Source organism: Salmo trutta, chromosome 13 (genome assembly GCF_901001165.1).
Source record: "Salmo trutta chromosome 13, fSalTru1.1, whole genome shotgun sequence".
NCBI lineage: Eukaryota > Metazoa > Chordata > Actinopteri > Salmoniformes > Salmonidae > Salmo > Salmo trutta.
In genome coordinates, this window is record NC_042969.1 from 50,210,777 (window position 1) to 50,226,948 (window position 16,172).

Consider the following 16,172-nt stretch of genomic DNA (forward strand, 5'->3'; position numbering starts at 1 on the left):
AGAGAGAGAGAGAGATCCAGATCCAGAGGAAGAGAGGGGGGCTTCCAGACTGGATGGGCCCAGCGGTGCCTTGATGGAGCATGGGCCAGGTTCTAGGATTCTCCCGCTGCAGTGAGTGTCGGCTTTTGTCTGTCTGTCTGTCGTTCGCATCCCAATCTATCTGTATAGCATCTGTACTAGCCATATGCATGGCCATCGCTCTCCCCTCTCACTCTCTTGCTCTCCCTCCCTTTCTTTCTCTCGCTCCCTCCCTTTTAAACAAATGGTTGAACGGACGGATGGATGCAGTGCAGTAGCAGACGCACCTGTTTCTTTTCTTTTGTAGAGACCATTGCAGTTGTGTATCTGTGTTCTCAGGATGTGTAGGCTATGTGTGTGTGTTCTCATTGGCCGAGCACTGGTTATGTGTGTGTGTTTGTGTTTGTGTCTGGTATTATGTGTGTGTGTCTGTGTGTGTGTGTGTGTTTGAGATAGATGAGGATGAAAAAAGCTGTGTGTTGTTTTGCTGTTGCTGTGTTTGTTGCTGTGTTTTCTCACTTCCCTTCTGACACCGCAACCCTCCTGGTAGTCTCCATCCACATCGGCAGTCTTAGTTTAGTGTGTGTGTGTGTGTGTGTGTGTGTGTGTGTGTGTGTGTGTGTGTGTGTGTGTGTGTGTGTGTGTGTGTGTGTGTGTGTGTGTGTGTGTGTGTGTGTGCGGGTGTCTTCATTTTAGCCAGGGCTGCCTGATCTATTGGGTGATCTGAGGCAGGAGGCTAGCTAATGTAGTGAAGGCCTGCCTCTCCCCTGCCTGCTCTGCCAGAGCTGATCTGTGCTGTAGGAGGGGGAACATACTCTAGTTAGCTGTTAGCATTATATATGCAAACACTAATGACATTTCTTTTAAATACTGGGTCTTAGAAAAAGGCTATTCAAATGCCTGGATTCGAGCCATGGATTCTCCTAAAAAATACAAATGCAAACCTTTCATTTGCTCTCTCAGTCTCATCTCAATGTATTGAGACGCTATAGAAATACAGCAGGTCATCTGAGAATAGGCTATGTGTGGTATAATGCTTTTCTGCGCAATGTACTGCTTTTGAATGTGATACAACGCTTTAGTAGGTGATATTGAGAGGAAAACTGTTATCTTGATTGTGTCTTCTCTCTAGGCTTATATGCAAATAGGCCTTGGCTAAAAGTTGCAGACATAGAAATAGAAGGAAGAGAGGAGTTGTAGCCATAGACGGTATAGAACAGTCTCCAGTTTCACATAGAATGGCCAAGTGGCCATCCTTAATCAGTTGTTAATCAGTAGTTATTTTAGATACAAATTGTCTGTTTGATACTGTACATTTCACGACTGTGGTTCTGATAGTTCCCCAGCCAATGGTAACAAACATGTCTCTGATGAATCTTGTTCTTTTTCTTCCAGAGGAATATGGTTCTGTCTCCTCCACACCTGATTCAACATCTCCCTGCACTGAAGGTAACATCACACAAGGCATACATACCGTACACGTTTAGAAACGGACTTTGTGAATGATTGAACTTCATGCGTGAGAATCATAATATGGGAGAAAGAAATCATACTATGACATATCCACAAAGTCTATAGGTGTAACCTGAGATTGATTGTGTCCATTTTTGTTTGTTTGAATCTGGAAACATTACTCCCAATCAAAGGTGTTTTGCATCTTTGGATGTTGCCCTTTCATTCAGACAAAGCATGTTGCGCTTCACCGGGCTGTCCCGACTCAGCGCTCAAAAACATCAGAGGACATGTAGATGAGTAAGCAACATCAAACGGCTCCTCCGTAGACATTATAGTCACAGAACATGTGATATGGTTTTGGAATAATATTGTGTGCTTTGTGTAGCTTTACCTCCCAGGATGAAAGTTTTCAATGTAATGGTTGAAGTTTATAGCTAAGTTTATAGCTTTTTTGTAATAAAAGCGTATACAATTTCAATGTATAACATTGATACAGGACAGAATAACAAATATCAAAATACTTTAAGCAATATAGGTTTCGCTTTAAGGCTTTTCCTGTGCCTGTTCTCTCCAGGTGGGAATGAGGAGTCTGAGCTGTACGACCTGCAGACGGCCAGGGAGTGGTCTGACGAAGAAGATGGGGGTCCGGAGGATGATGATGGTGGAGCTTCATCCCCCTCCATTTGGGGGACCCCGAGACAGAACTCCTTCGAGCCCACCTTCTCCTACATCGCCATCGCCGAGGCGGAGGCAGGCGGAGCCTCACGACATCATCGTGACTCATCGTCAGGGAGCCGGCGGAGGAGCGGGGCCAGGGGAGGCCGCACCTCCCTGAGCCGCACGGACACCGTGGAAATGCTCCTCCACCTGGACTCCCCCGACGTGGAGTGGGACCCCCACGCCTTCCTCGCCCGAGAGGAGGAGGAGGAGGAGGAGGAGGAGGAGGAGGAGGAGGAGGAGGAGGAGGAGCAGGAGGAAAGGGAGAGGGAAGTCCACAGACAGACTGAGACAGTCCATGCATCTCTCCAAGATACTGAGATTGAACCTCAGGAGAGGGACACAGATCCCCAGAGAGGGGAGACAGAGCCCCTGGAGCCCCGGCACTACAGTCCCTCAGACAGCCACCAGGGTGAGCCCACTATGGGGCAGTGGGGATGGGGTGGGGCTATCTAGATGGAGGTTAGATGGGATCAGGGTAGATATACCTGCATGGAGCTACATGGAGCTACAGATAAAAGCAGAAGCTACTGCATCTTTTCAGGCTTTCTAGCCATTGAAATCACACAGTGGGTGAGGATACTGCTCGAGGGTGAACGGGTGTAAACTCCATGTTTGAAAATGGGAGGCGTGGCTCATTAGATGGAACATAACATGGCTTACACACAACACAACCGAGTTGAGCTAATACTGTGTGTGTGTGTGTGTGTGTGTGTGTGTGTGTGTGTGTGTGTGTGTGTGTGTGTGTGTGTGTGTGTGTGTGTGTGTGTGCGTGCGTGCGTGCGTGCGTGCGTGCGTCCGTGCATGCGTGTGTCCGTGTGAGTGAGTGACACACCATAACCACAGATGAAGTCAGACACCACTGTGCTTTAGACTCCCTGGACAGCATGCTCTCTCCTGTTCTGTAGGGTCAGAATGAGCGCGTTTGGTTATAAGATTTCTAAATCACTGTTCATTGTAAAGTAGGTGAGGCTAAACAATGACATTGTTAGATAAAGTACACTTCTAGTTAATCTAATGCAACCTGGTTGCAGAATAACTTGATGCTGGGTGATGACATCATCACAATGACCTTGTGTTCTGTTTCTCAGCAGCATCCCCGCCCCCCGAGCCTGAGTCCCTCGTAACCATGGAAACCACCGTCACACTGCTCACGGCTGTGCGACCAAGAGGCGGCCTCACCGATGACGTGCCATCCACTTCCTCCACCTCCATTGGTCGAAACACTCAGGAAGAGCTGGTCAGCGAACAGTGGTTTTCAACGTTCAACCTATCAGGCCCCGCGATATGCATCCACGTAGCAGGTAACGTTTGTAGCACGTCTATTTTTATGTGACTTTCCTATCTTGGATCTACCTTTTACATTTTGAACATCTACCATCCCCTGCCTTTGCCCAAATCAATCTATTTGACTTCTACTACATTATCTTACGTCACATAGCAAGTCTGCACTGTAAGTCGCTCTGGATAAGAGCGTCTGCTAAATGACGTAAATGTAAATGTAAATGTAGTTCATGGCAATGCGGTTGTGTTAGAATGACGCCATCTGTCGGAAGACAATGACCCCTACCCTGATACCTCACTCCCAACCCCTTCCTTGATACGTTGCTGAGAGCACAAAGCCTTCCTCAATCAATCCTTTTCAAACCATACTGAAAATAAAGAAAAACCTCTCACTGCTTGAGTAACATGGACCCTGGAATGTATTCCACTGTGAGCCCTGAGTGTTCCATTGTGTCTCCATGGCAACATTCCCTTGGGATTCCGAGGGCTAATGGGCTAATTGCGCCCAAAGAATCTGTCTGTTTTCCTGGTCTGTCTGTACGTATGTCTGCTCGGACATACACGCTGACACGCCAAGCTTTCTGCATCCCTTGGATCACTGTACACATGATAAACAGAATGTGTGACAGGGCAGTGAAGGAGAGAGAGAGGAAATGTCTTTATTATTTTGGAACTTTCATGAGTAATGTTTACTGTTCATTTTTTATTGTTTATTTCAATTTTGTTTATTATCTATTTCACGTGCTTTGGCAATGTAAACATATGTTTCCCATGTCAATAAAGCCCCTTAAATTTAAATTGAGAGAGAGAGAGAGAGGGGGAGGGAAAGAGAAAAAGAAAGAGAGAGCAAGGGTGAGACAGATGAAATCTATCTTCTCTGGACTCCATGGTCGATATGGATCACTCTTCAAGGGGGGCGCCACTCAATATGGACCTCTGGCATATTTTCCAATCTTATTATAGTGGGTGGACTGGGGGGTGGCTGGCCCAGGGGCTGGGTGGACTGGGGGCTGGGTGTACTGTACTGTCCACTCCCCCTCACACTGACCCTGGGTGATTAATGGCTGGTCAAGCTGTTGAGAGGCTTTAAGGGTTTCTAGATATCATGTAAAGCAAACCATCTGGTTTCTGTATCAGAATGGGGCTGAATGTGTCAGAACATGTTTTACTCCCCATGTTTATTGTGAGGTTGGACTAGCCGGTTACAGATAGAGGACAGCATTCGGAATTTTGGATGAAAAGCGTGCCCAAAGTAAACTGCTTGCTACTCAGGTCCAGAAGCTAGGATATGCATATAATTGGTAGATATGGATAGAAAACAATCTAAAGTTTCCAAAACTGTTAAGTATAACAGAACTGTGAGTATAACAGAACTGATATGGCAGGCGAAAACCTGAGGAAAATCCATCCAGGAAGTGCTATTATTTTGAAATGACCGTTTTTCCATTGAAAGCCTATCCACCATACAAAGACTTATGACCTAGTTCACAATCCCTATGGCTTCCACTACATGTGGCCAGTCTTTAGGCATTGTTTCAGGCTTTTACTCTGAAAAATGAGGGAGAAACACCACTTTCAATGAGAGGACAATGGAAATTTCCAGACATGAGTCCTGCGCTTGACCGGGAGCGTGCCTTTCTTGTTTTTCCTTTTCTATTGACGAAGCTATTGTCCGGTTGAAATATGATTGATTATTTATGACAAAAACAACCTGAGGATTGATTATAAACATCGTTTGACTTGTTTCTACGAACCTTTATGGTACTTTTTGGATTTTCGTCTGTCTGTTGTAACCGTGCTTTGTTCCAATGGATAACTGAACAAAACGCACCAACAAAACAGAGGTTTTTGAATATGAAGAGGGACTTTATCAAACAAAACGAACATTTATTGTGTAACATGGAGTCTTGGGAGTGCAACCATATGAAGATCATCAAAGGTAAGTGATACATTTTATCGCTATTTCTGACTTTTGTTACTTCTCTTCTTGGCTGCTAACTGTTTGTAATGATTTGTCTGCTGGGCGCTGTTCTCAGATAATTGCATGGTTTGCTTTCGCCGTAAAGCCTTTTTGAAATCTGACACAGCGGTTGGATTAACAAGAAGTTTATCTTTAAGCTGGTGTATGACATTTGTTTCTTTTATGTATGTTTATTATGAGAATTTTTGTTTTGTTGAGTTTCACGCTCTGTAATTTCACCGGATGTTGTTTGAGACAGTGGATTACTGAACAAAACGCACTAACAAAACGGAGGTTTTTGGATATAAAGAGGGACTTTATCGAACAAAACAAACATTTATTGGGTAACTGGGAGTCTTGCGAGTGTAACCACATGAAGATCATCCAAGGTAAGTGATGAATTTTATCGCTATTCGCTATTTATCACCTGTATGTTTCATGAATTTTTATAGTGAGTATTTCTGTTTTTGAATTTGGCACTCTGCAATTTCACTGGATGTTGGCCAGGTGGGACGCTAGCGTCCCACACCCCCTAGAGATTAGACTACCGCTATGCGCATCTGAAATATATGAGGCTATTTGAGCTATCGTCTGCACTCTTACAAAAAAAGGTGCTATCTAGAACCTAAAAGGGTTCTTCGGCTGTCCTCATAGGAGAACCCTTTGAACAACCCTTTTTTGTTCCAGGTAGAACCCTTTCCACAGAGGGTTCTACTTGGAACCAAAAAGGGTTGTCCTATGAGGACAGTCGAAGAACCCTTTCTAAGAGTGTGTACTTACCGGTAGCACGGTACCCTATGGATGTCACAATCATGTGCATTTACTTTTATACCTGCTCCTTTGTTAGCTGTTGTCTGTTCTGTCTCTGCTTACATAAGTGATTTGTGTAAATCTCTGTCTGTGTCCATGTCCGTTTCCGTGTGAGTGTTTTTCTCTGAATGGGTTTGTGTGTCTGTCATCTTTGTCTGTGGTTATGTCTCTTTTGGGTCTCTAGTGGTTTTGTATGTTCTCTATGTTATCCAGCTATGGCAATCTATGTGTATACCAACATGTTTCTCTGTCTCAAGGTGTGCCTCTGTACGTGCATGTACTAAATGTGTGAATAAGTGAATGTATTGGGTATCTATCTTACAGGATCTCTATATCTATCTGTCTATCTACATTGGAGTCTCCATGAGTCTTGAGGGGGCAGGCCCTATTGGGCAGATTATTTTGGGCTGAAAGGTCTCTGTACTGCTGACAGGGCAGGGGAGGCCAAAAACAGCTCCGAGTGGCAGAGAGAGAGCAGGAGGACTGAGAGAGAGTCAAAGAGAGAGAAGGAGGATCGCCTGAGCAGCAACAAAATGGCCAACATTAATGGTAAGACCCTGGGCTCAGAGAGACAAGATGGAGACAATATGAGACTATGGCAGTCGGCACACTGAGATCTATCAGTGAATTGACTAGGCGGGGAGGCAAGGGACCTATTGAATGGGCAAAGCAGTGTCTCGTTTCAGACACCGGCAAGATCAAGGCACAGTTAGTGTTCCAGTACCTATCGTCCTCAGCCGTAGGGGCGCTTCCACATATAGGGACTGACTGTCTGTCCACTGCAGAGCCATGCATTTAGTGACCGTGTGTTTGGAGAGGAGTCTGAACGTCAGGAGACCAGCTACAGCCAGGGGTCTTTGGGGGGATTTTGACCACTCACTGACCAGGAGACCGTACCAACTGTGCAGAGTTGTGTGTGTCTGCCTGCTTAGTGATGGGACCAGTATCGCAATGTTTTTTTCCATGGCAAAAATGAAACTTTTTGGTCCTTTAAAACTCTGCTCGTCCCGTCCCTAGAGGTGACCATCCAGAGTTGTGTTATAGCTTGTTACAGCATGTAGGGGCCATCTGTGTGGTTGTTTCTGTATGTAAGAGGCTAGTAGCATGATCAGCTGATATGTGCCCCCATCTGACAGGGTTACCTCTTGGGTAGCAGGGTTGGCAGCAGGGTTGGCAGAGCCAAGGTGTTTCACAGGGGTACTCTGGGACTTCCCGCATGCACCGTTGTGTAAAAATGGCTGGGTGGTGGTTTTAGTTGTGGTGGTAAGTAATGCCAGGCCAGGCTGTGAATTGGTTGATTGGTAATGTATCATGTTGAAGTAACGATTGAGTCACTCACGGTCAGGCAGTCAGTGCTCAGCTCTGTGGAATGCTGCATTGGCACAGATAGAGAGGTTTCACTAAGATTATGGCAAATGCAGCTTTCAATTTGATCTGTGGTCACGTGTGTGTGTGTGTGTGTGTGTGTGTGTGTGTATTCCCCCTTCCCCGCTTCATGTTGCCTGTACTCTTCTCAGAGAGTTCATTATATCACTATATTAACATCAACCAATGCATTCATGGCTTAGTATAGAGTCAACCTATTGGACCGTCACATGAGGGGTTTGTTTTGCCCCGGCGTTAGTGTAACTTACTGTGGTATGTCTTCCTTTTCTTAGTGCACTTAGTCTGTGCATTGAACGGCCTTACCATGTGCTGGTCAATGTCGCAAAGTGCCAACACATCAAAGAGGGCTGTATGCTACAGTTCCACCTGTTGGGACAATGGACAGGTGTGTGTGTGTGCTGGAGGCTTTGTGGGTATTAATAGTGTGTGGTAATGTTTATAAATAGTCCTCCTGCTGGTCAGATATATCAGTGCACTCTATTCTAATTCCCAGGCTCACTCATACACTAATAGCCATGGAGTAATGACCACATGCCTTTGTCACCACAGTTTACCACGTCCGAGGGTTAGCGAGCTGCTGGTGTTTAGCTTCATTAAACTGTGCTATCAGTGTTTTGGCTGTAATGTTTCTTTTGTTTGGAGCTACTTTTACCTATTCCATGGAGGGATTAGGCCAGGGGAGCCTCCATTTTTGCACTGAGAGGGCCCAGTCGCAGCGGCTCCAGTTGCTGGGTGACTGATCGAGGGAGGCGGACAGGGTGCAGAGAAGGGGTGGTAGCGGGCTTGAAGACTGTCAACAGGTGCTCTCTGAGGCAACATTTAAATTCAGGGTTCCTGCTCCCTCCCTCCTCTCCTCTTTTCTTTCCTCTTCTCTCTCCCTTCCTCTATACCAGGGGTGGGCAATTCCAGTCCTCCGAGGGCCTGATTTGGTGTCACAGTTTTGCCCCAGCTAACACACCTGACTAAAATAATCACCTAATCATGATCTTCAGTTTAGAATGCAATTTGATTAATCAGCTGTGTTTGCTAGGGATGGATAAAAAGTGTGACACTAATCAAGCCTTCCAGGACTGGAGTTGCCCACCCCTGCTCTATACAGAGGGCAGGCTATATTAATCCCAGGTTAGGCTTGACGTCTCCCCCTGCTCCTGTGTGTGTTTTCACTCTGCCTGGTGATCACTGTCCCTCTGCTCCGCCTCTGCACAGCTGAAAGGCCTTCTGGCCCACTGAACACTGGAGAGTCAGAGCCAAACAGGGACTGACTGGCTGGTGATGCTGTGGGGGGTTTGTAAAAAGCACATAGGCAGGAACAGTGAGGAGGAGAGACTTGCAGCTGTGACTGTCCTTGCTGTCTTTAGCAACCAACTAAAATAGAGGAAGTGTCAAATGCATGGGTTTGTCCCCTCCCCCACCCTGCTTCAATGAAGACTCCTGAGTCCATGTTAGCTTCCACTCTGTTCCTCATTGGTTTATATGTGAAGAGAACATGTAGACTATGAAACGTTGTTATTTCTCCACCTTTTCTCCCTCTCTTGTCAATTCCCCTCCCCATCCCTCTGTTACCATCTATTCTTCTCTGCCTCCTCTGCTCTCCCCTCCTCTCCTCCTCTGCTCTCCCCTCCTCTCCTCCTCTGCTCTCCCCTCCTCTCCTCCTCTGCTCTCCCCTCCTCTCCTCCTCTCCTCAGTGATGGATCTGATCTACTGGAAGGACACAGAGCGTACAGGCGTGGTATTCACAGGGCTGGTGGTTGGCCTGCTTTCCTTGTTCCAGCTCAGCATCATCACAGTCGTCTCCACCATCTCCCTGGGCGTCATGTGCTTCACCGTCTCAGTCCGCCTCTACTATAAAATCCTGCAAGTGCTCAACATGGGAGACGGAGTGCACCCTTTCAAGTGAGTGACTCGCCAATCCTCTCCTCTTTTCTCTCATCCCCCACTCCCTTCCACTCTTGTTTATTTCCTCTCTTCTCTAATAATGCAGTGGGAGTGGAATTCAGGAATAGTTTCTTAATTGGCTGGATTCCCTCACCTCCCAAAAGAAATCCTGCCTGGGCTCACAGTCCAAGGGGCTTGCCTTTAAAAAACGACAGTGTGTTTTATGATTTGTTTAGGCTAAGCACTGCTGTTTGATTAAAATAGTTGATAGACTTCATTCATCAGGATCTGAAAGGAACGTTTTATTTGAATATCTGCGCCGATGGAAATAATTGAGGCATGAGACAACAAACTGTGCATGCATCAGGGTGTTTGTGGCGACTATCACTTGTTTTCTAATCAACACCCTCTTTCCTGCTTCCTTGACCCTGGACTCTATCTCCCTCTCGTTCTCCATCACCCCCCCTCTATCACTGTCTTTTCTGCTCCCTCCTTTTCTACCCCCCTCTCTTTCTGTCCTCAGGGCGTATCTGGATCTGGACATTAGTTTCAGTGGGGAGCTGGCTGACCAATACACGCAGAAGACCATCGTTACAATCGTCTCTGCTGCTAACTCACTCAAGAATCTCTTCCTGGTTGGAAACCTCTTTGACTCTCTCAAGGTGAGACTGCCTGGGTGTTGGATCTCATCGATCTTCATCTAGAATTGGCCAGAATATGACCGTGTAACTTTTTATATGCTCCCCTTCGATGGCTCCTCTCGATCTCGTTCATTCACTTAAGGTTCAAGTAACTTTTTACACAAGGAAGTCCTTCAGAATGGCATAGACCTTTAGTCCCTAAAAATACTCTCTCTCTCTCTCTCACTCACTCACTCACTCACTCACTCACACTCTCTCTCTTTCTCACTCCCTCTCTGTCTGTCTTTTAATCTCCTTCCCTTCTCCTTCTCTTTTGAACCCTGTCCGCTATTGTGTTTACAGGAGGCCATCTTGTCGTTGCGGATTTACTTCAACATTACTACATTAAGCCGTCTGGGCTCTGCTCTCTTTCATTAGAGCAGGCATCCCTCCCTCCCCTTTCTCTATCCATCTTTTTCTCTTTCTCTGTTCTGTTCTGTACTGGCATCAGCCTGCCCCCCTGTTCACTGGAGATGACGACGTTGTTATGCCTTCCGTCACCAAATGATGACTGTGTTTCCTAACAACACCACTGTCAAAGACAGCTGCTGTCATACCCACAACTCACTGTGGTTCATATGATTGTGATAATCATGTACATACAGTCCTGCAGCTTTAATGTGTCCTTGTTTTCGGTCGCACCGGAGTGTGACGCAAGCAAACTGGCAGCAAGCACAATTGTGAGTTTGTAAAACTTTGGGTTTGTATTGAATTTGCATTGCGAACGATACACAAAAAACATGTCGTATTGTAAGGGTAAAAATAAGAAAGCAGTGCAACTGTATCTACCCTTTACAAGTGTCCGTGAGTGCTCTCTAAGAATTGCAATGGGGTCATTTTTCTATTGAGGCTAAAACAACATAGTACTCATGCAAAGGTTACTTTTAACAGTTTGCCGAGGCTATACAAAGGCTCTTGTCCTTTCCTTCTCCCCATCCTATGTATGTGTTTCATACAGAACATGGAAAGAAAGGTGCTATCTAGAACCTTAAAGGGTTCTTCGGCTGTCCCCATAGGATAACCCTTTTTGGTTGCAGGTAGAACCCTTCTGGGTTCCATGTAGAACCTTTTCTACAGAGGGTCAGTCCTGACATATCGGTGAAGCATGTTCCCTTGTCATAGTAAGGCAATATATACAGCAGATGTTGTATGCTTGCAAACTTCGGCTAATAACAAAATCTAAAGCTAAATTCGTTATCAAATGATAGTGTTTCCGCTAGAAACCTTCCTTTTAGGCTTCCTTCGTTTTGTCTCCAGTTTACCAGGAAAGTAGAACTAAAACATCGGCACATTGAATCAACAACAGTCACATTGGTTGCACCATAATGCTTCAGGGTTAAATGGAAATTTACAGCAGGAGTACTTAGTGTGACTTATCTCGGTTAGTGAGAGCCAGTGTGACTGTGCCACGTAGCCTTGAGCCTGAGCCCCAGAGTCCCGCGGTCTCAACCCTGACCTGGCCGGTATGTGACATGGGACACAGGTGGCTGTTCACCCAGTTACAGGGGCGAGAGGAGTTTCGTCTTCTCTGAGAGGGGGGTGTCCTGTTTCAGGATGGGGGTATGGGCCCTAAGTGACAACCCACTGAGCTATATTACACCAACTCCAGAAGGGTTATGGCGGATGATCTGGGAAATATGTACTCATTCATTTGTCAGGGACCATGTGCAATTTTAACATATGATGCATGCATTCATTTACATATTACATTTTAGTCATTTAGCAGACGCGCTTATCCAGAGTGACTTACAGTTAGTGCTTTCATCTTAAGATAGCCACCCATACTTAAAATGTATGCATGCATGACTAAGTTGCAACGGCTAAAATCGTCTGCTAAATATATTTATATTTCGATGGAATTTGCAATGCTTAATGCAAAGAGTACATTCAATTGTGTATGTGGAGCTCACTGTGTGTTTCCTTCCGTTCTTCTCAGCTCCTGGCTCTGATGTACCTGGTGACCTTCCTGGGAGACCTGTGTAACGGCCTTACATTGCTCATCATTGGTGAGAATCACAGACACCGTTAGAATCAGCATTAGAATAACTTTATTGTATTGCCATTCAATAATTATGATGGCCATTTGTCCGGTAGAGACGGATACCATTGGTTGACGAATGCTGACATTGTCACAGATTTTACTTCTAGTGTTTCAGTTGAAGACCGTGCTTACTGTATATTGTTTCAATTTTAATAAAAGGGTGTGCCGTGTTGTTAGTCTGAAGAAGCTATATACTCAATCGGAAAGCTCAACACATGCTCACTCCTCCCTTTCTGACTTCTTCTCCAGCTGTGATCACTCTCTTCTCTCTACCACTGTTCTACAGACAGCACCAGGTAAAATCTCACTCGCGCTGCTGACAACTGCTCTCCTGATTAATTCAGCAAAAGAAGGTACTTCTGTCAAATTGTTCAAATGAAGTGTGTTTCTCACCAATACCTCTTTTGATGTTCCAGGCAAAAGTGGACAGCTTCTTTGCAGGAATTCAGGCGAAGATTGACAACGTAATGGACATGTGAGTATGGCGCCATCTTACGGCACAACAGTGGAATGAAATATTCCTCTTTCCTTCCTGTAGTTTTCCATTGCAGCTCTGCAGACCCTGAACTGAATTCTGAATCACTGTGACATTTACTCCATTTGTAATAGCTGGCAGTATTGGAGAAATGGTATGGAAAAAGCATATAACCTTTGTCAATGACCAATGTAAATGAGATCATGTGATATTGACCCCTCTCTTTAATACAGTCTCCACAGAATTGCCCAAGGTGGTGGCCCCACCCCTGACCCAACCCCTGGCGGTGCGAAGCCCAAAACACAATGAAGAGTCATGGCAGACAGGAGAGGAGGATGAGGAGGAGTTACAGGCTGTCACTCAGATGTCTTATTCAGCAGTCTGCTCAGAGCTCCAGAAGGTGGAGCTTATGAGATTGGGCAGGTTGTGTGGGGAGTCGAAGCATGGGATTGGGACATGATGATACTGTATGGTGGGATAGGGTAAGTTGCTACTGGGTGAGGATGAGGGAACGGAAGTGATATCTGGACGAGAGTTGTTGCTGTTTCGAAGGAAGATTTAAGACACAGCTCATGATCGTTGGTACAGCATTAAATGACCTACATGGGGGATTGTGGCTTGAATGGTACAGACAGCTGCAGTCCAGTAAAATAAGACGGATTGGAACCTCTGATTCTATGAGACCTGTGGGTTCCTTATTGACAGCTGTATATCTGAACAGAGGGAAGTAAACACTTCAGTATAGAGTCCAGCAGGACTGGAGTTCACCAAACCGGAGTTCCTCATTATTCATAGCAGCCTAACACTTGGAATCAGGATGTGTGTGTGGTAGAGTGTGTGTGAGGGAATGATGGCACTTTTGTGCTCATGACGAGTGTGTGTGTGTGTGTACACAGTATGTGTGAGTTGACATGCAGCTCGCTGATCTGAACCTGTTACCTGAGAACTATTAAAACCACAACTGTTCTTTTCATTTCAAATGTTCTGTTTCTTTTTGCCCACATGATCATCCACACAACATTTTGTATTAATCAACGTTGCACGTCTTCCGCTCTCATTTCAACAGTCTGTACAACCAGTGAGGTTCCTAAAATGGCCTTCAACTGTAGGATGCAACAGCACAGTCAGAACCAGGCCTCGAAATGCATTTTCTGAATTGACATTCAAGAAGACAATGATCAAAAATGTACACAGTATGACTTTTAAAGATCCAAATATCCGTGAGAATGGAATAGGGGAAAATGCAGTTAATTAGGATTTCATCTGAGATTGAGGTAAAAGGAATTTGGGTAATACAGTACTGAGTATTGAAGGTTAAACCAGACTTCTGATGTTGGAGTATTGAAACAATTATATTAATCTCCTTCATTGCCAGCCAGAATATGGTTTGATATGACAGGCCAATTGTTATGGATACAGAGGAACGTACATGTCCTTCTGGTAATGCATCGTAAGTATTTATGCAAAGGAGTTGAAAAAATAAAAGGCTTGATGGACAATTTGAAGATCTATGGAGGGGGTACTATTACCCAAACGTTGAACCCCAATCACCACACAGAGGGTACCTCTAGCCTAATCTCTCGTGGACAGATGCACGCAAACATAGGATGGTATGGTTGAGTCTGCCAACAGACTTTGGAATGCGACGACAAACGAAGAACTTTGTTTCAGTGTGACGATTTGTTTAATCCCCTGACAAATTACGATATCACAGGTGTTTTGTATCTTTCAAATTTCAGAAGGGGAGGGAACATTTGGCCCATGTTTGGGCTGAGAGTTTCGGTTTGGGGGGGTGGAGACTAGTCTTGTTAATATCTTTTTCTCATACGTCTCCCCCCAAGAACCTAAATGAGCATCTGACGCAATTACGTGAGATTTTAGTTTTGGGTTTCTGAGATTACGTCTAGCCTGAGGGTGTTTTGAGAGCGATAACTCAATGGGTGCCTTTCTATCAACAGTCCCATTAGTGCATGAACTGAATGACTTTGCCTGGCTACCCAAACGTCCCAACAAACGACTTAAACGATGGCAATCTCAGACCGAAGTATGTAGCGAACATAGAGCAGTGGAACAATTCCGTTTGAGTCGTCAGGGAATGAATGACTAGCTAGATAACTGCTCCTAGACGTCTTCTGTAACAAGCCATTCACGTTGGACTGAAACCAAGGCTTTTTTAGAGTCATTTCACAATCATTTATAATCATCATCATTACCATTTCAGTACAAAAGAAACATTTGAGAATATGCTGCCACAGAAATGCCCACCTCCTTACATCTATTGCCTTCAGGTCCTCACCACAGCCTGGCATTGTGCTTTAGTAGTAGCCCTAGACCTGTTTTTTAAGGGTACATTTTCCCCTGCCTTATTATTATTATTATTATTATTATTGTATGTTTTGACTGTGTGCCACAACTCTTAATTCTGAGAGTTAGAATGAACTTTATCCCAGGACATGATTAGATGATGTGGCCTGTTCGCCAACACTTGATGTCTCCCTCCCTCCTATAGTATGTTGCACTGATCTCACTACACAGTACTAGGGATGCCGAAAGCCCACGACAGACCTGAACCCTTGGTAGATGGTGAATTGGAAGATGAGTGGTGAGATGGGTTATGGTTCGCAGGAAGACTTTATTACACGTTCCCTTAGAAGAGGCAAGGACACGAGAGCAAGTCTTAACAAACCTAAAATTAAATGTCATTACTTGTATTATGCATAGACCAACATGAATAATTTTGTATGATCAAAAAACAAATGGGTATCCAAACGTTGAATCTTGCAATAATATATATATTACACAAAATCTTGAAAAATAAATCAACATTTTGACGTGAGTCTAGTGTTTGATTCCTTTCTGCGTTTCACACCACCGTGTGTGTGTGTGTGTGTGTGAGAGAGAGAGAGAGAGAGAGAGAAGACTGAGTTTTTAATGTAAACGTTTTAAAGCTAAACTAAAATAAAGAAAAAGAGGGAGAGCATTTTGATGACTCGCTTTTTACCACAGGGAGGCGACAAAAGCCAATGCATGTACTGCAACAGTCATACCGTGTCACAGATAAATAGTGAAGGTGTCACTCCAATTTGATTGATGTTTTGAATACGACATTTACACTTGATGGACAGCCAGTTGGATACTGCGAAGTCGCCTTGATTGGCGCCTTGACAGTGACTCTGCAAAATTTAATATGCAGATATCCACGAGGCTGAGATATCTTTAGAATTGGTAAAGGGAAACCCTGACGGTAAAATTAACCAGAAATGACGGAATCGACTGGAAATGCAGTACTGCCTCCTCAAGGCTCAAATATAGTGCTGTAGGCGACATAATTTATGGGCCTAGTCCAAACTCGATCACTTCTTGTACTTTATTAAAAGGTCGGCATGGATATTGGGCCTTTTAAACTGGGCTTACCTTGACAAGTCTCAACATGCCCTGACCTCAAACGAGGTGTTATTACTGTGTATTGAG

The 16,172-nt window shown here is 44.9% G+C and overlaps 1 protein-coding gene across 1 annotated transcript; it reads left to right on the plus strand.

The window, feature by feature from the left end:
- On the plus strand, positions 1–13,681 carry LOC115205949 (reticulon-2). Its single transcript, XM_029772398.1, has 10 exons — positions 1–111; positions 1,414–1,467; positions 2,048–2,602; positions 3,282–3,494; positions 9,316–9,523; positions 10,029–10,167; positions 12,122–12,191; positions 12,476–12,522; positions 12,643–12,701; positions 12,935–13,681. The coding sequence occupies exons 1-10, from the start codon at positions 81–83 to the stop codon at positions 13,008–13,010; spliced, it is 1,452 nt and encodes a 483-aa protein (XP_029628258.1). The 5' UTR covers positions 1–80; the 3' UTR covers positions 13,011–13,681.
- The last annotated feature ends 2,491 nt before the right edge of the window (positions 13,682–16,172 follow it).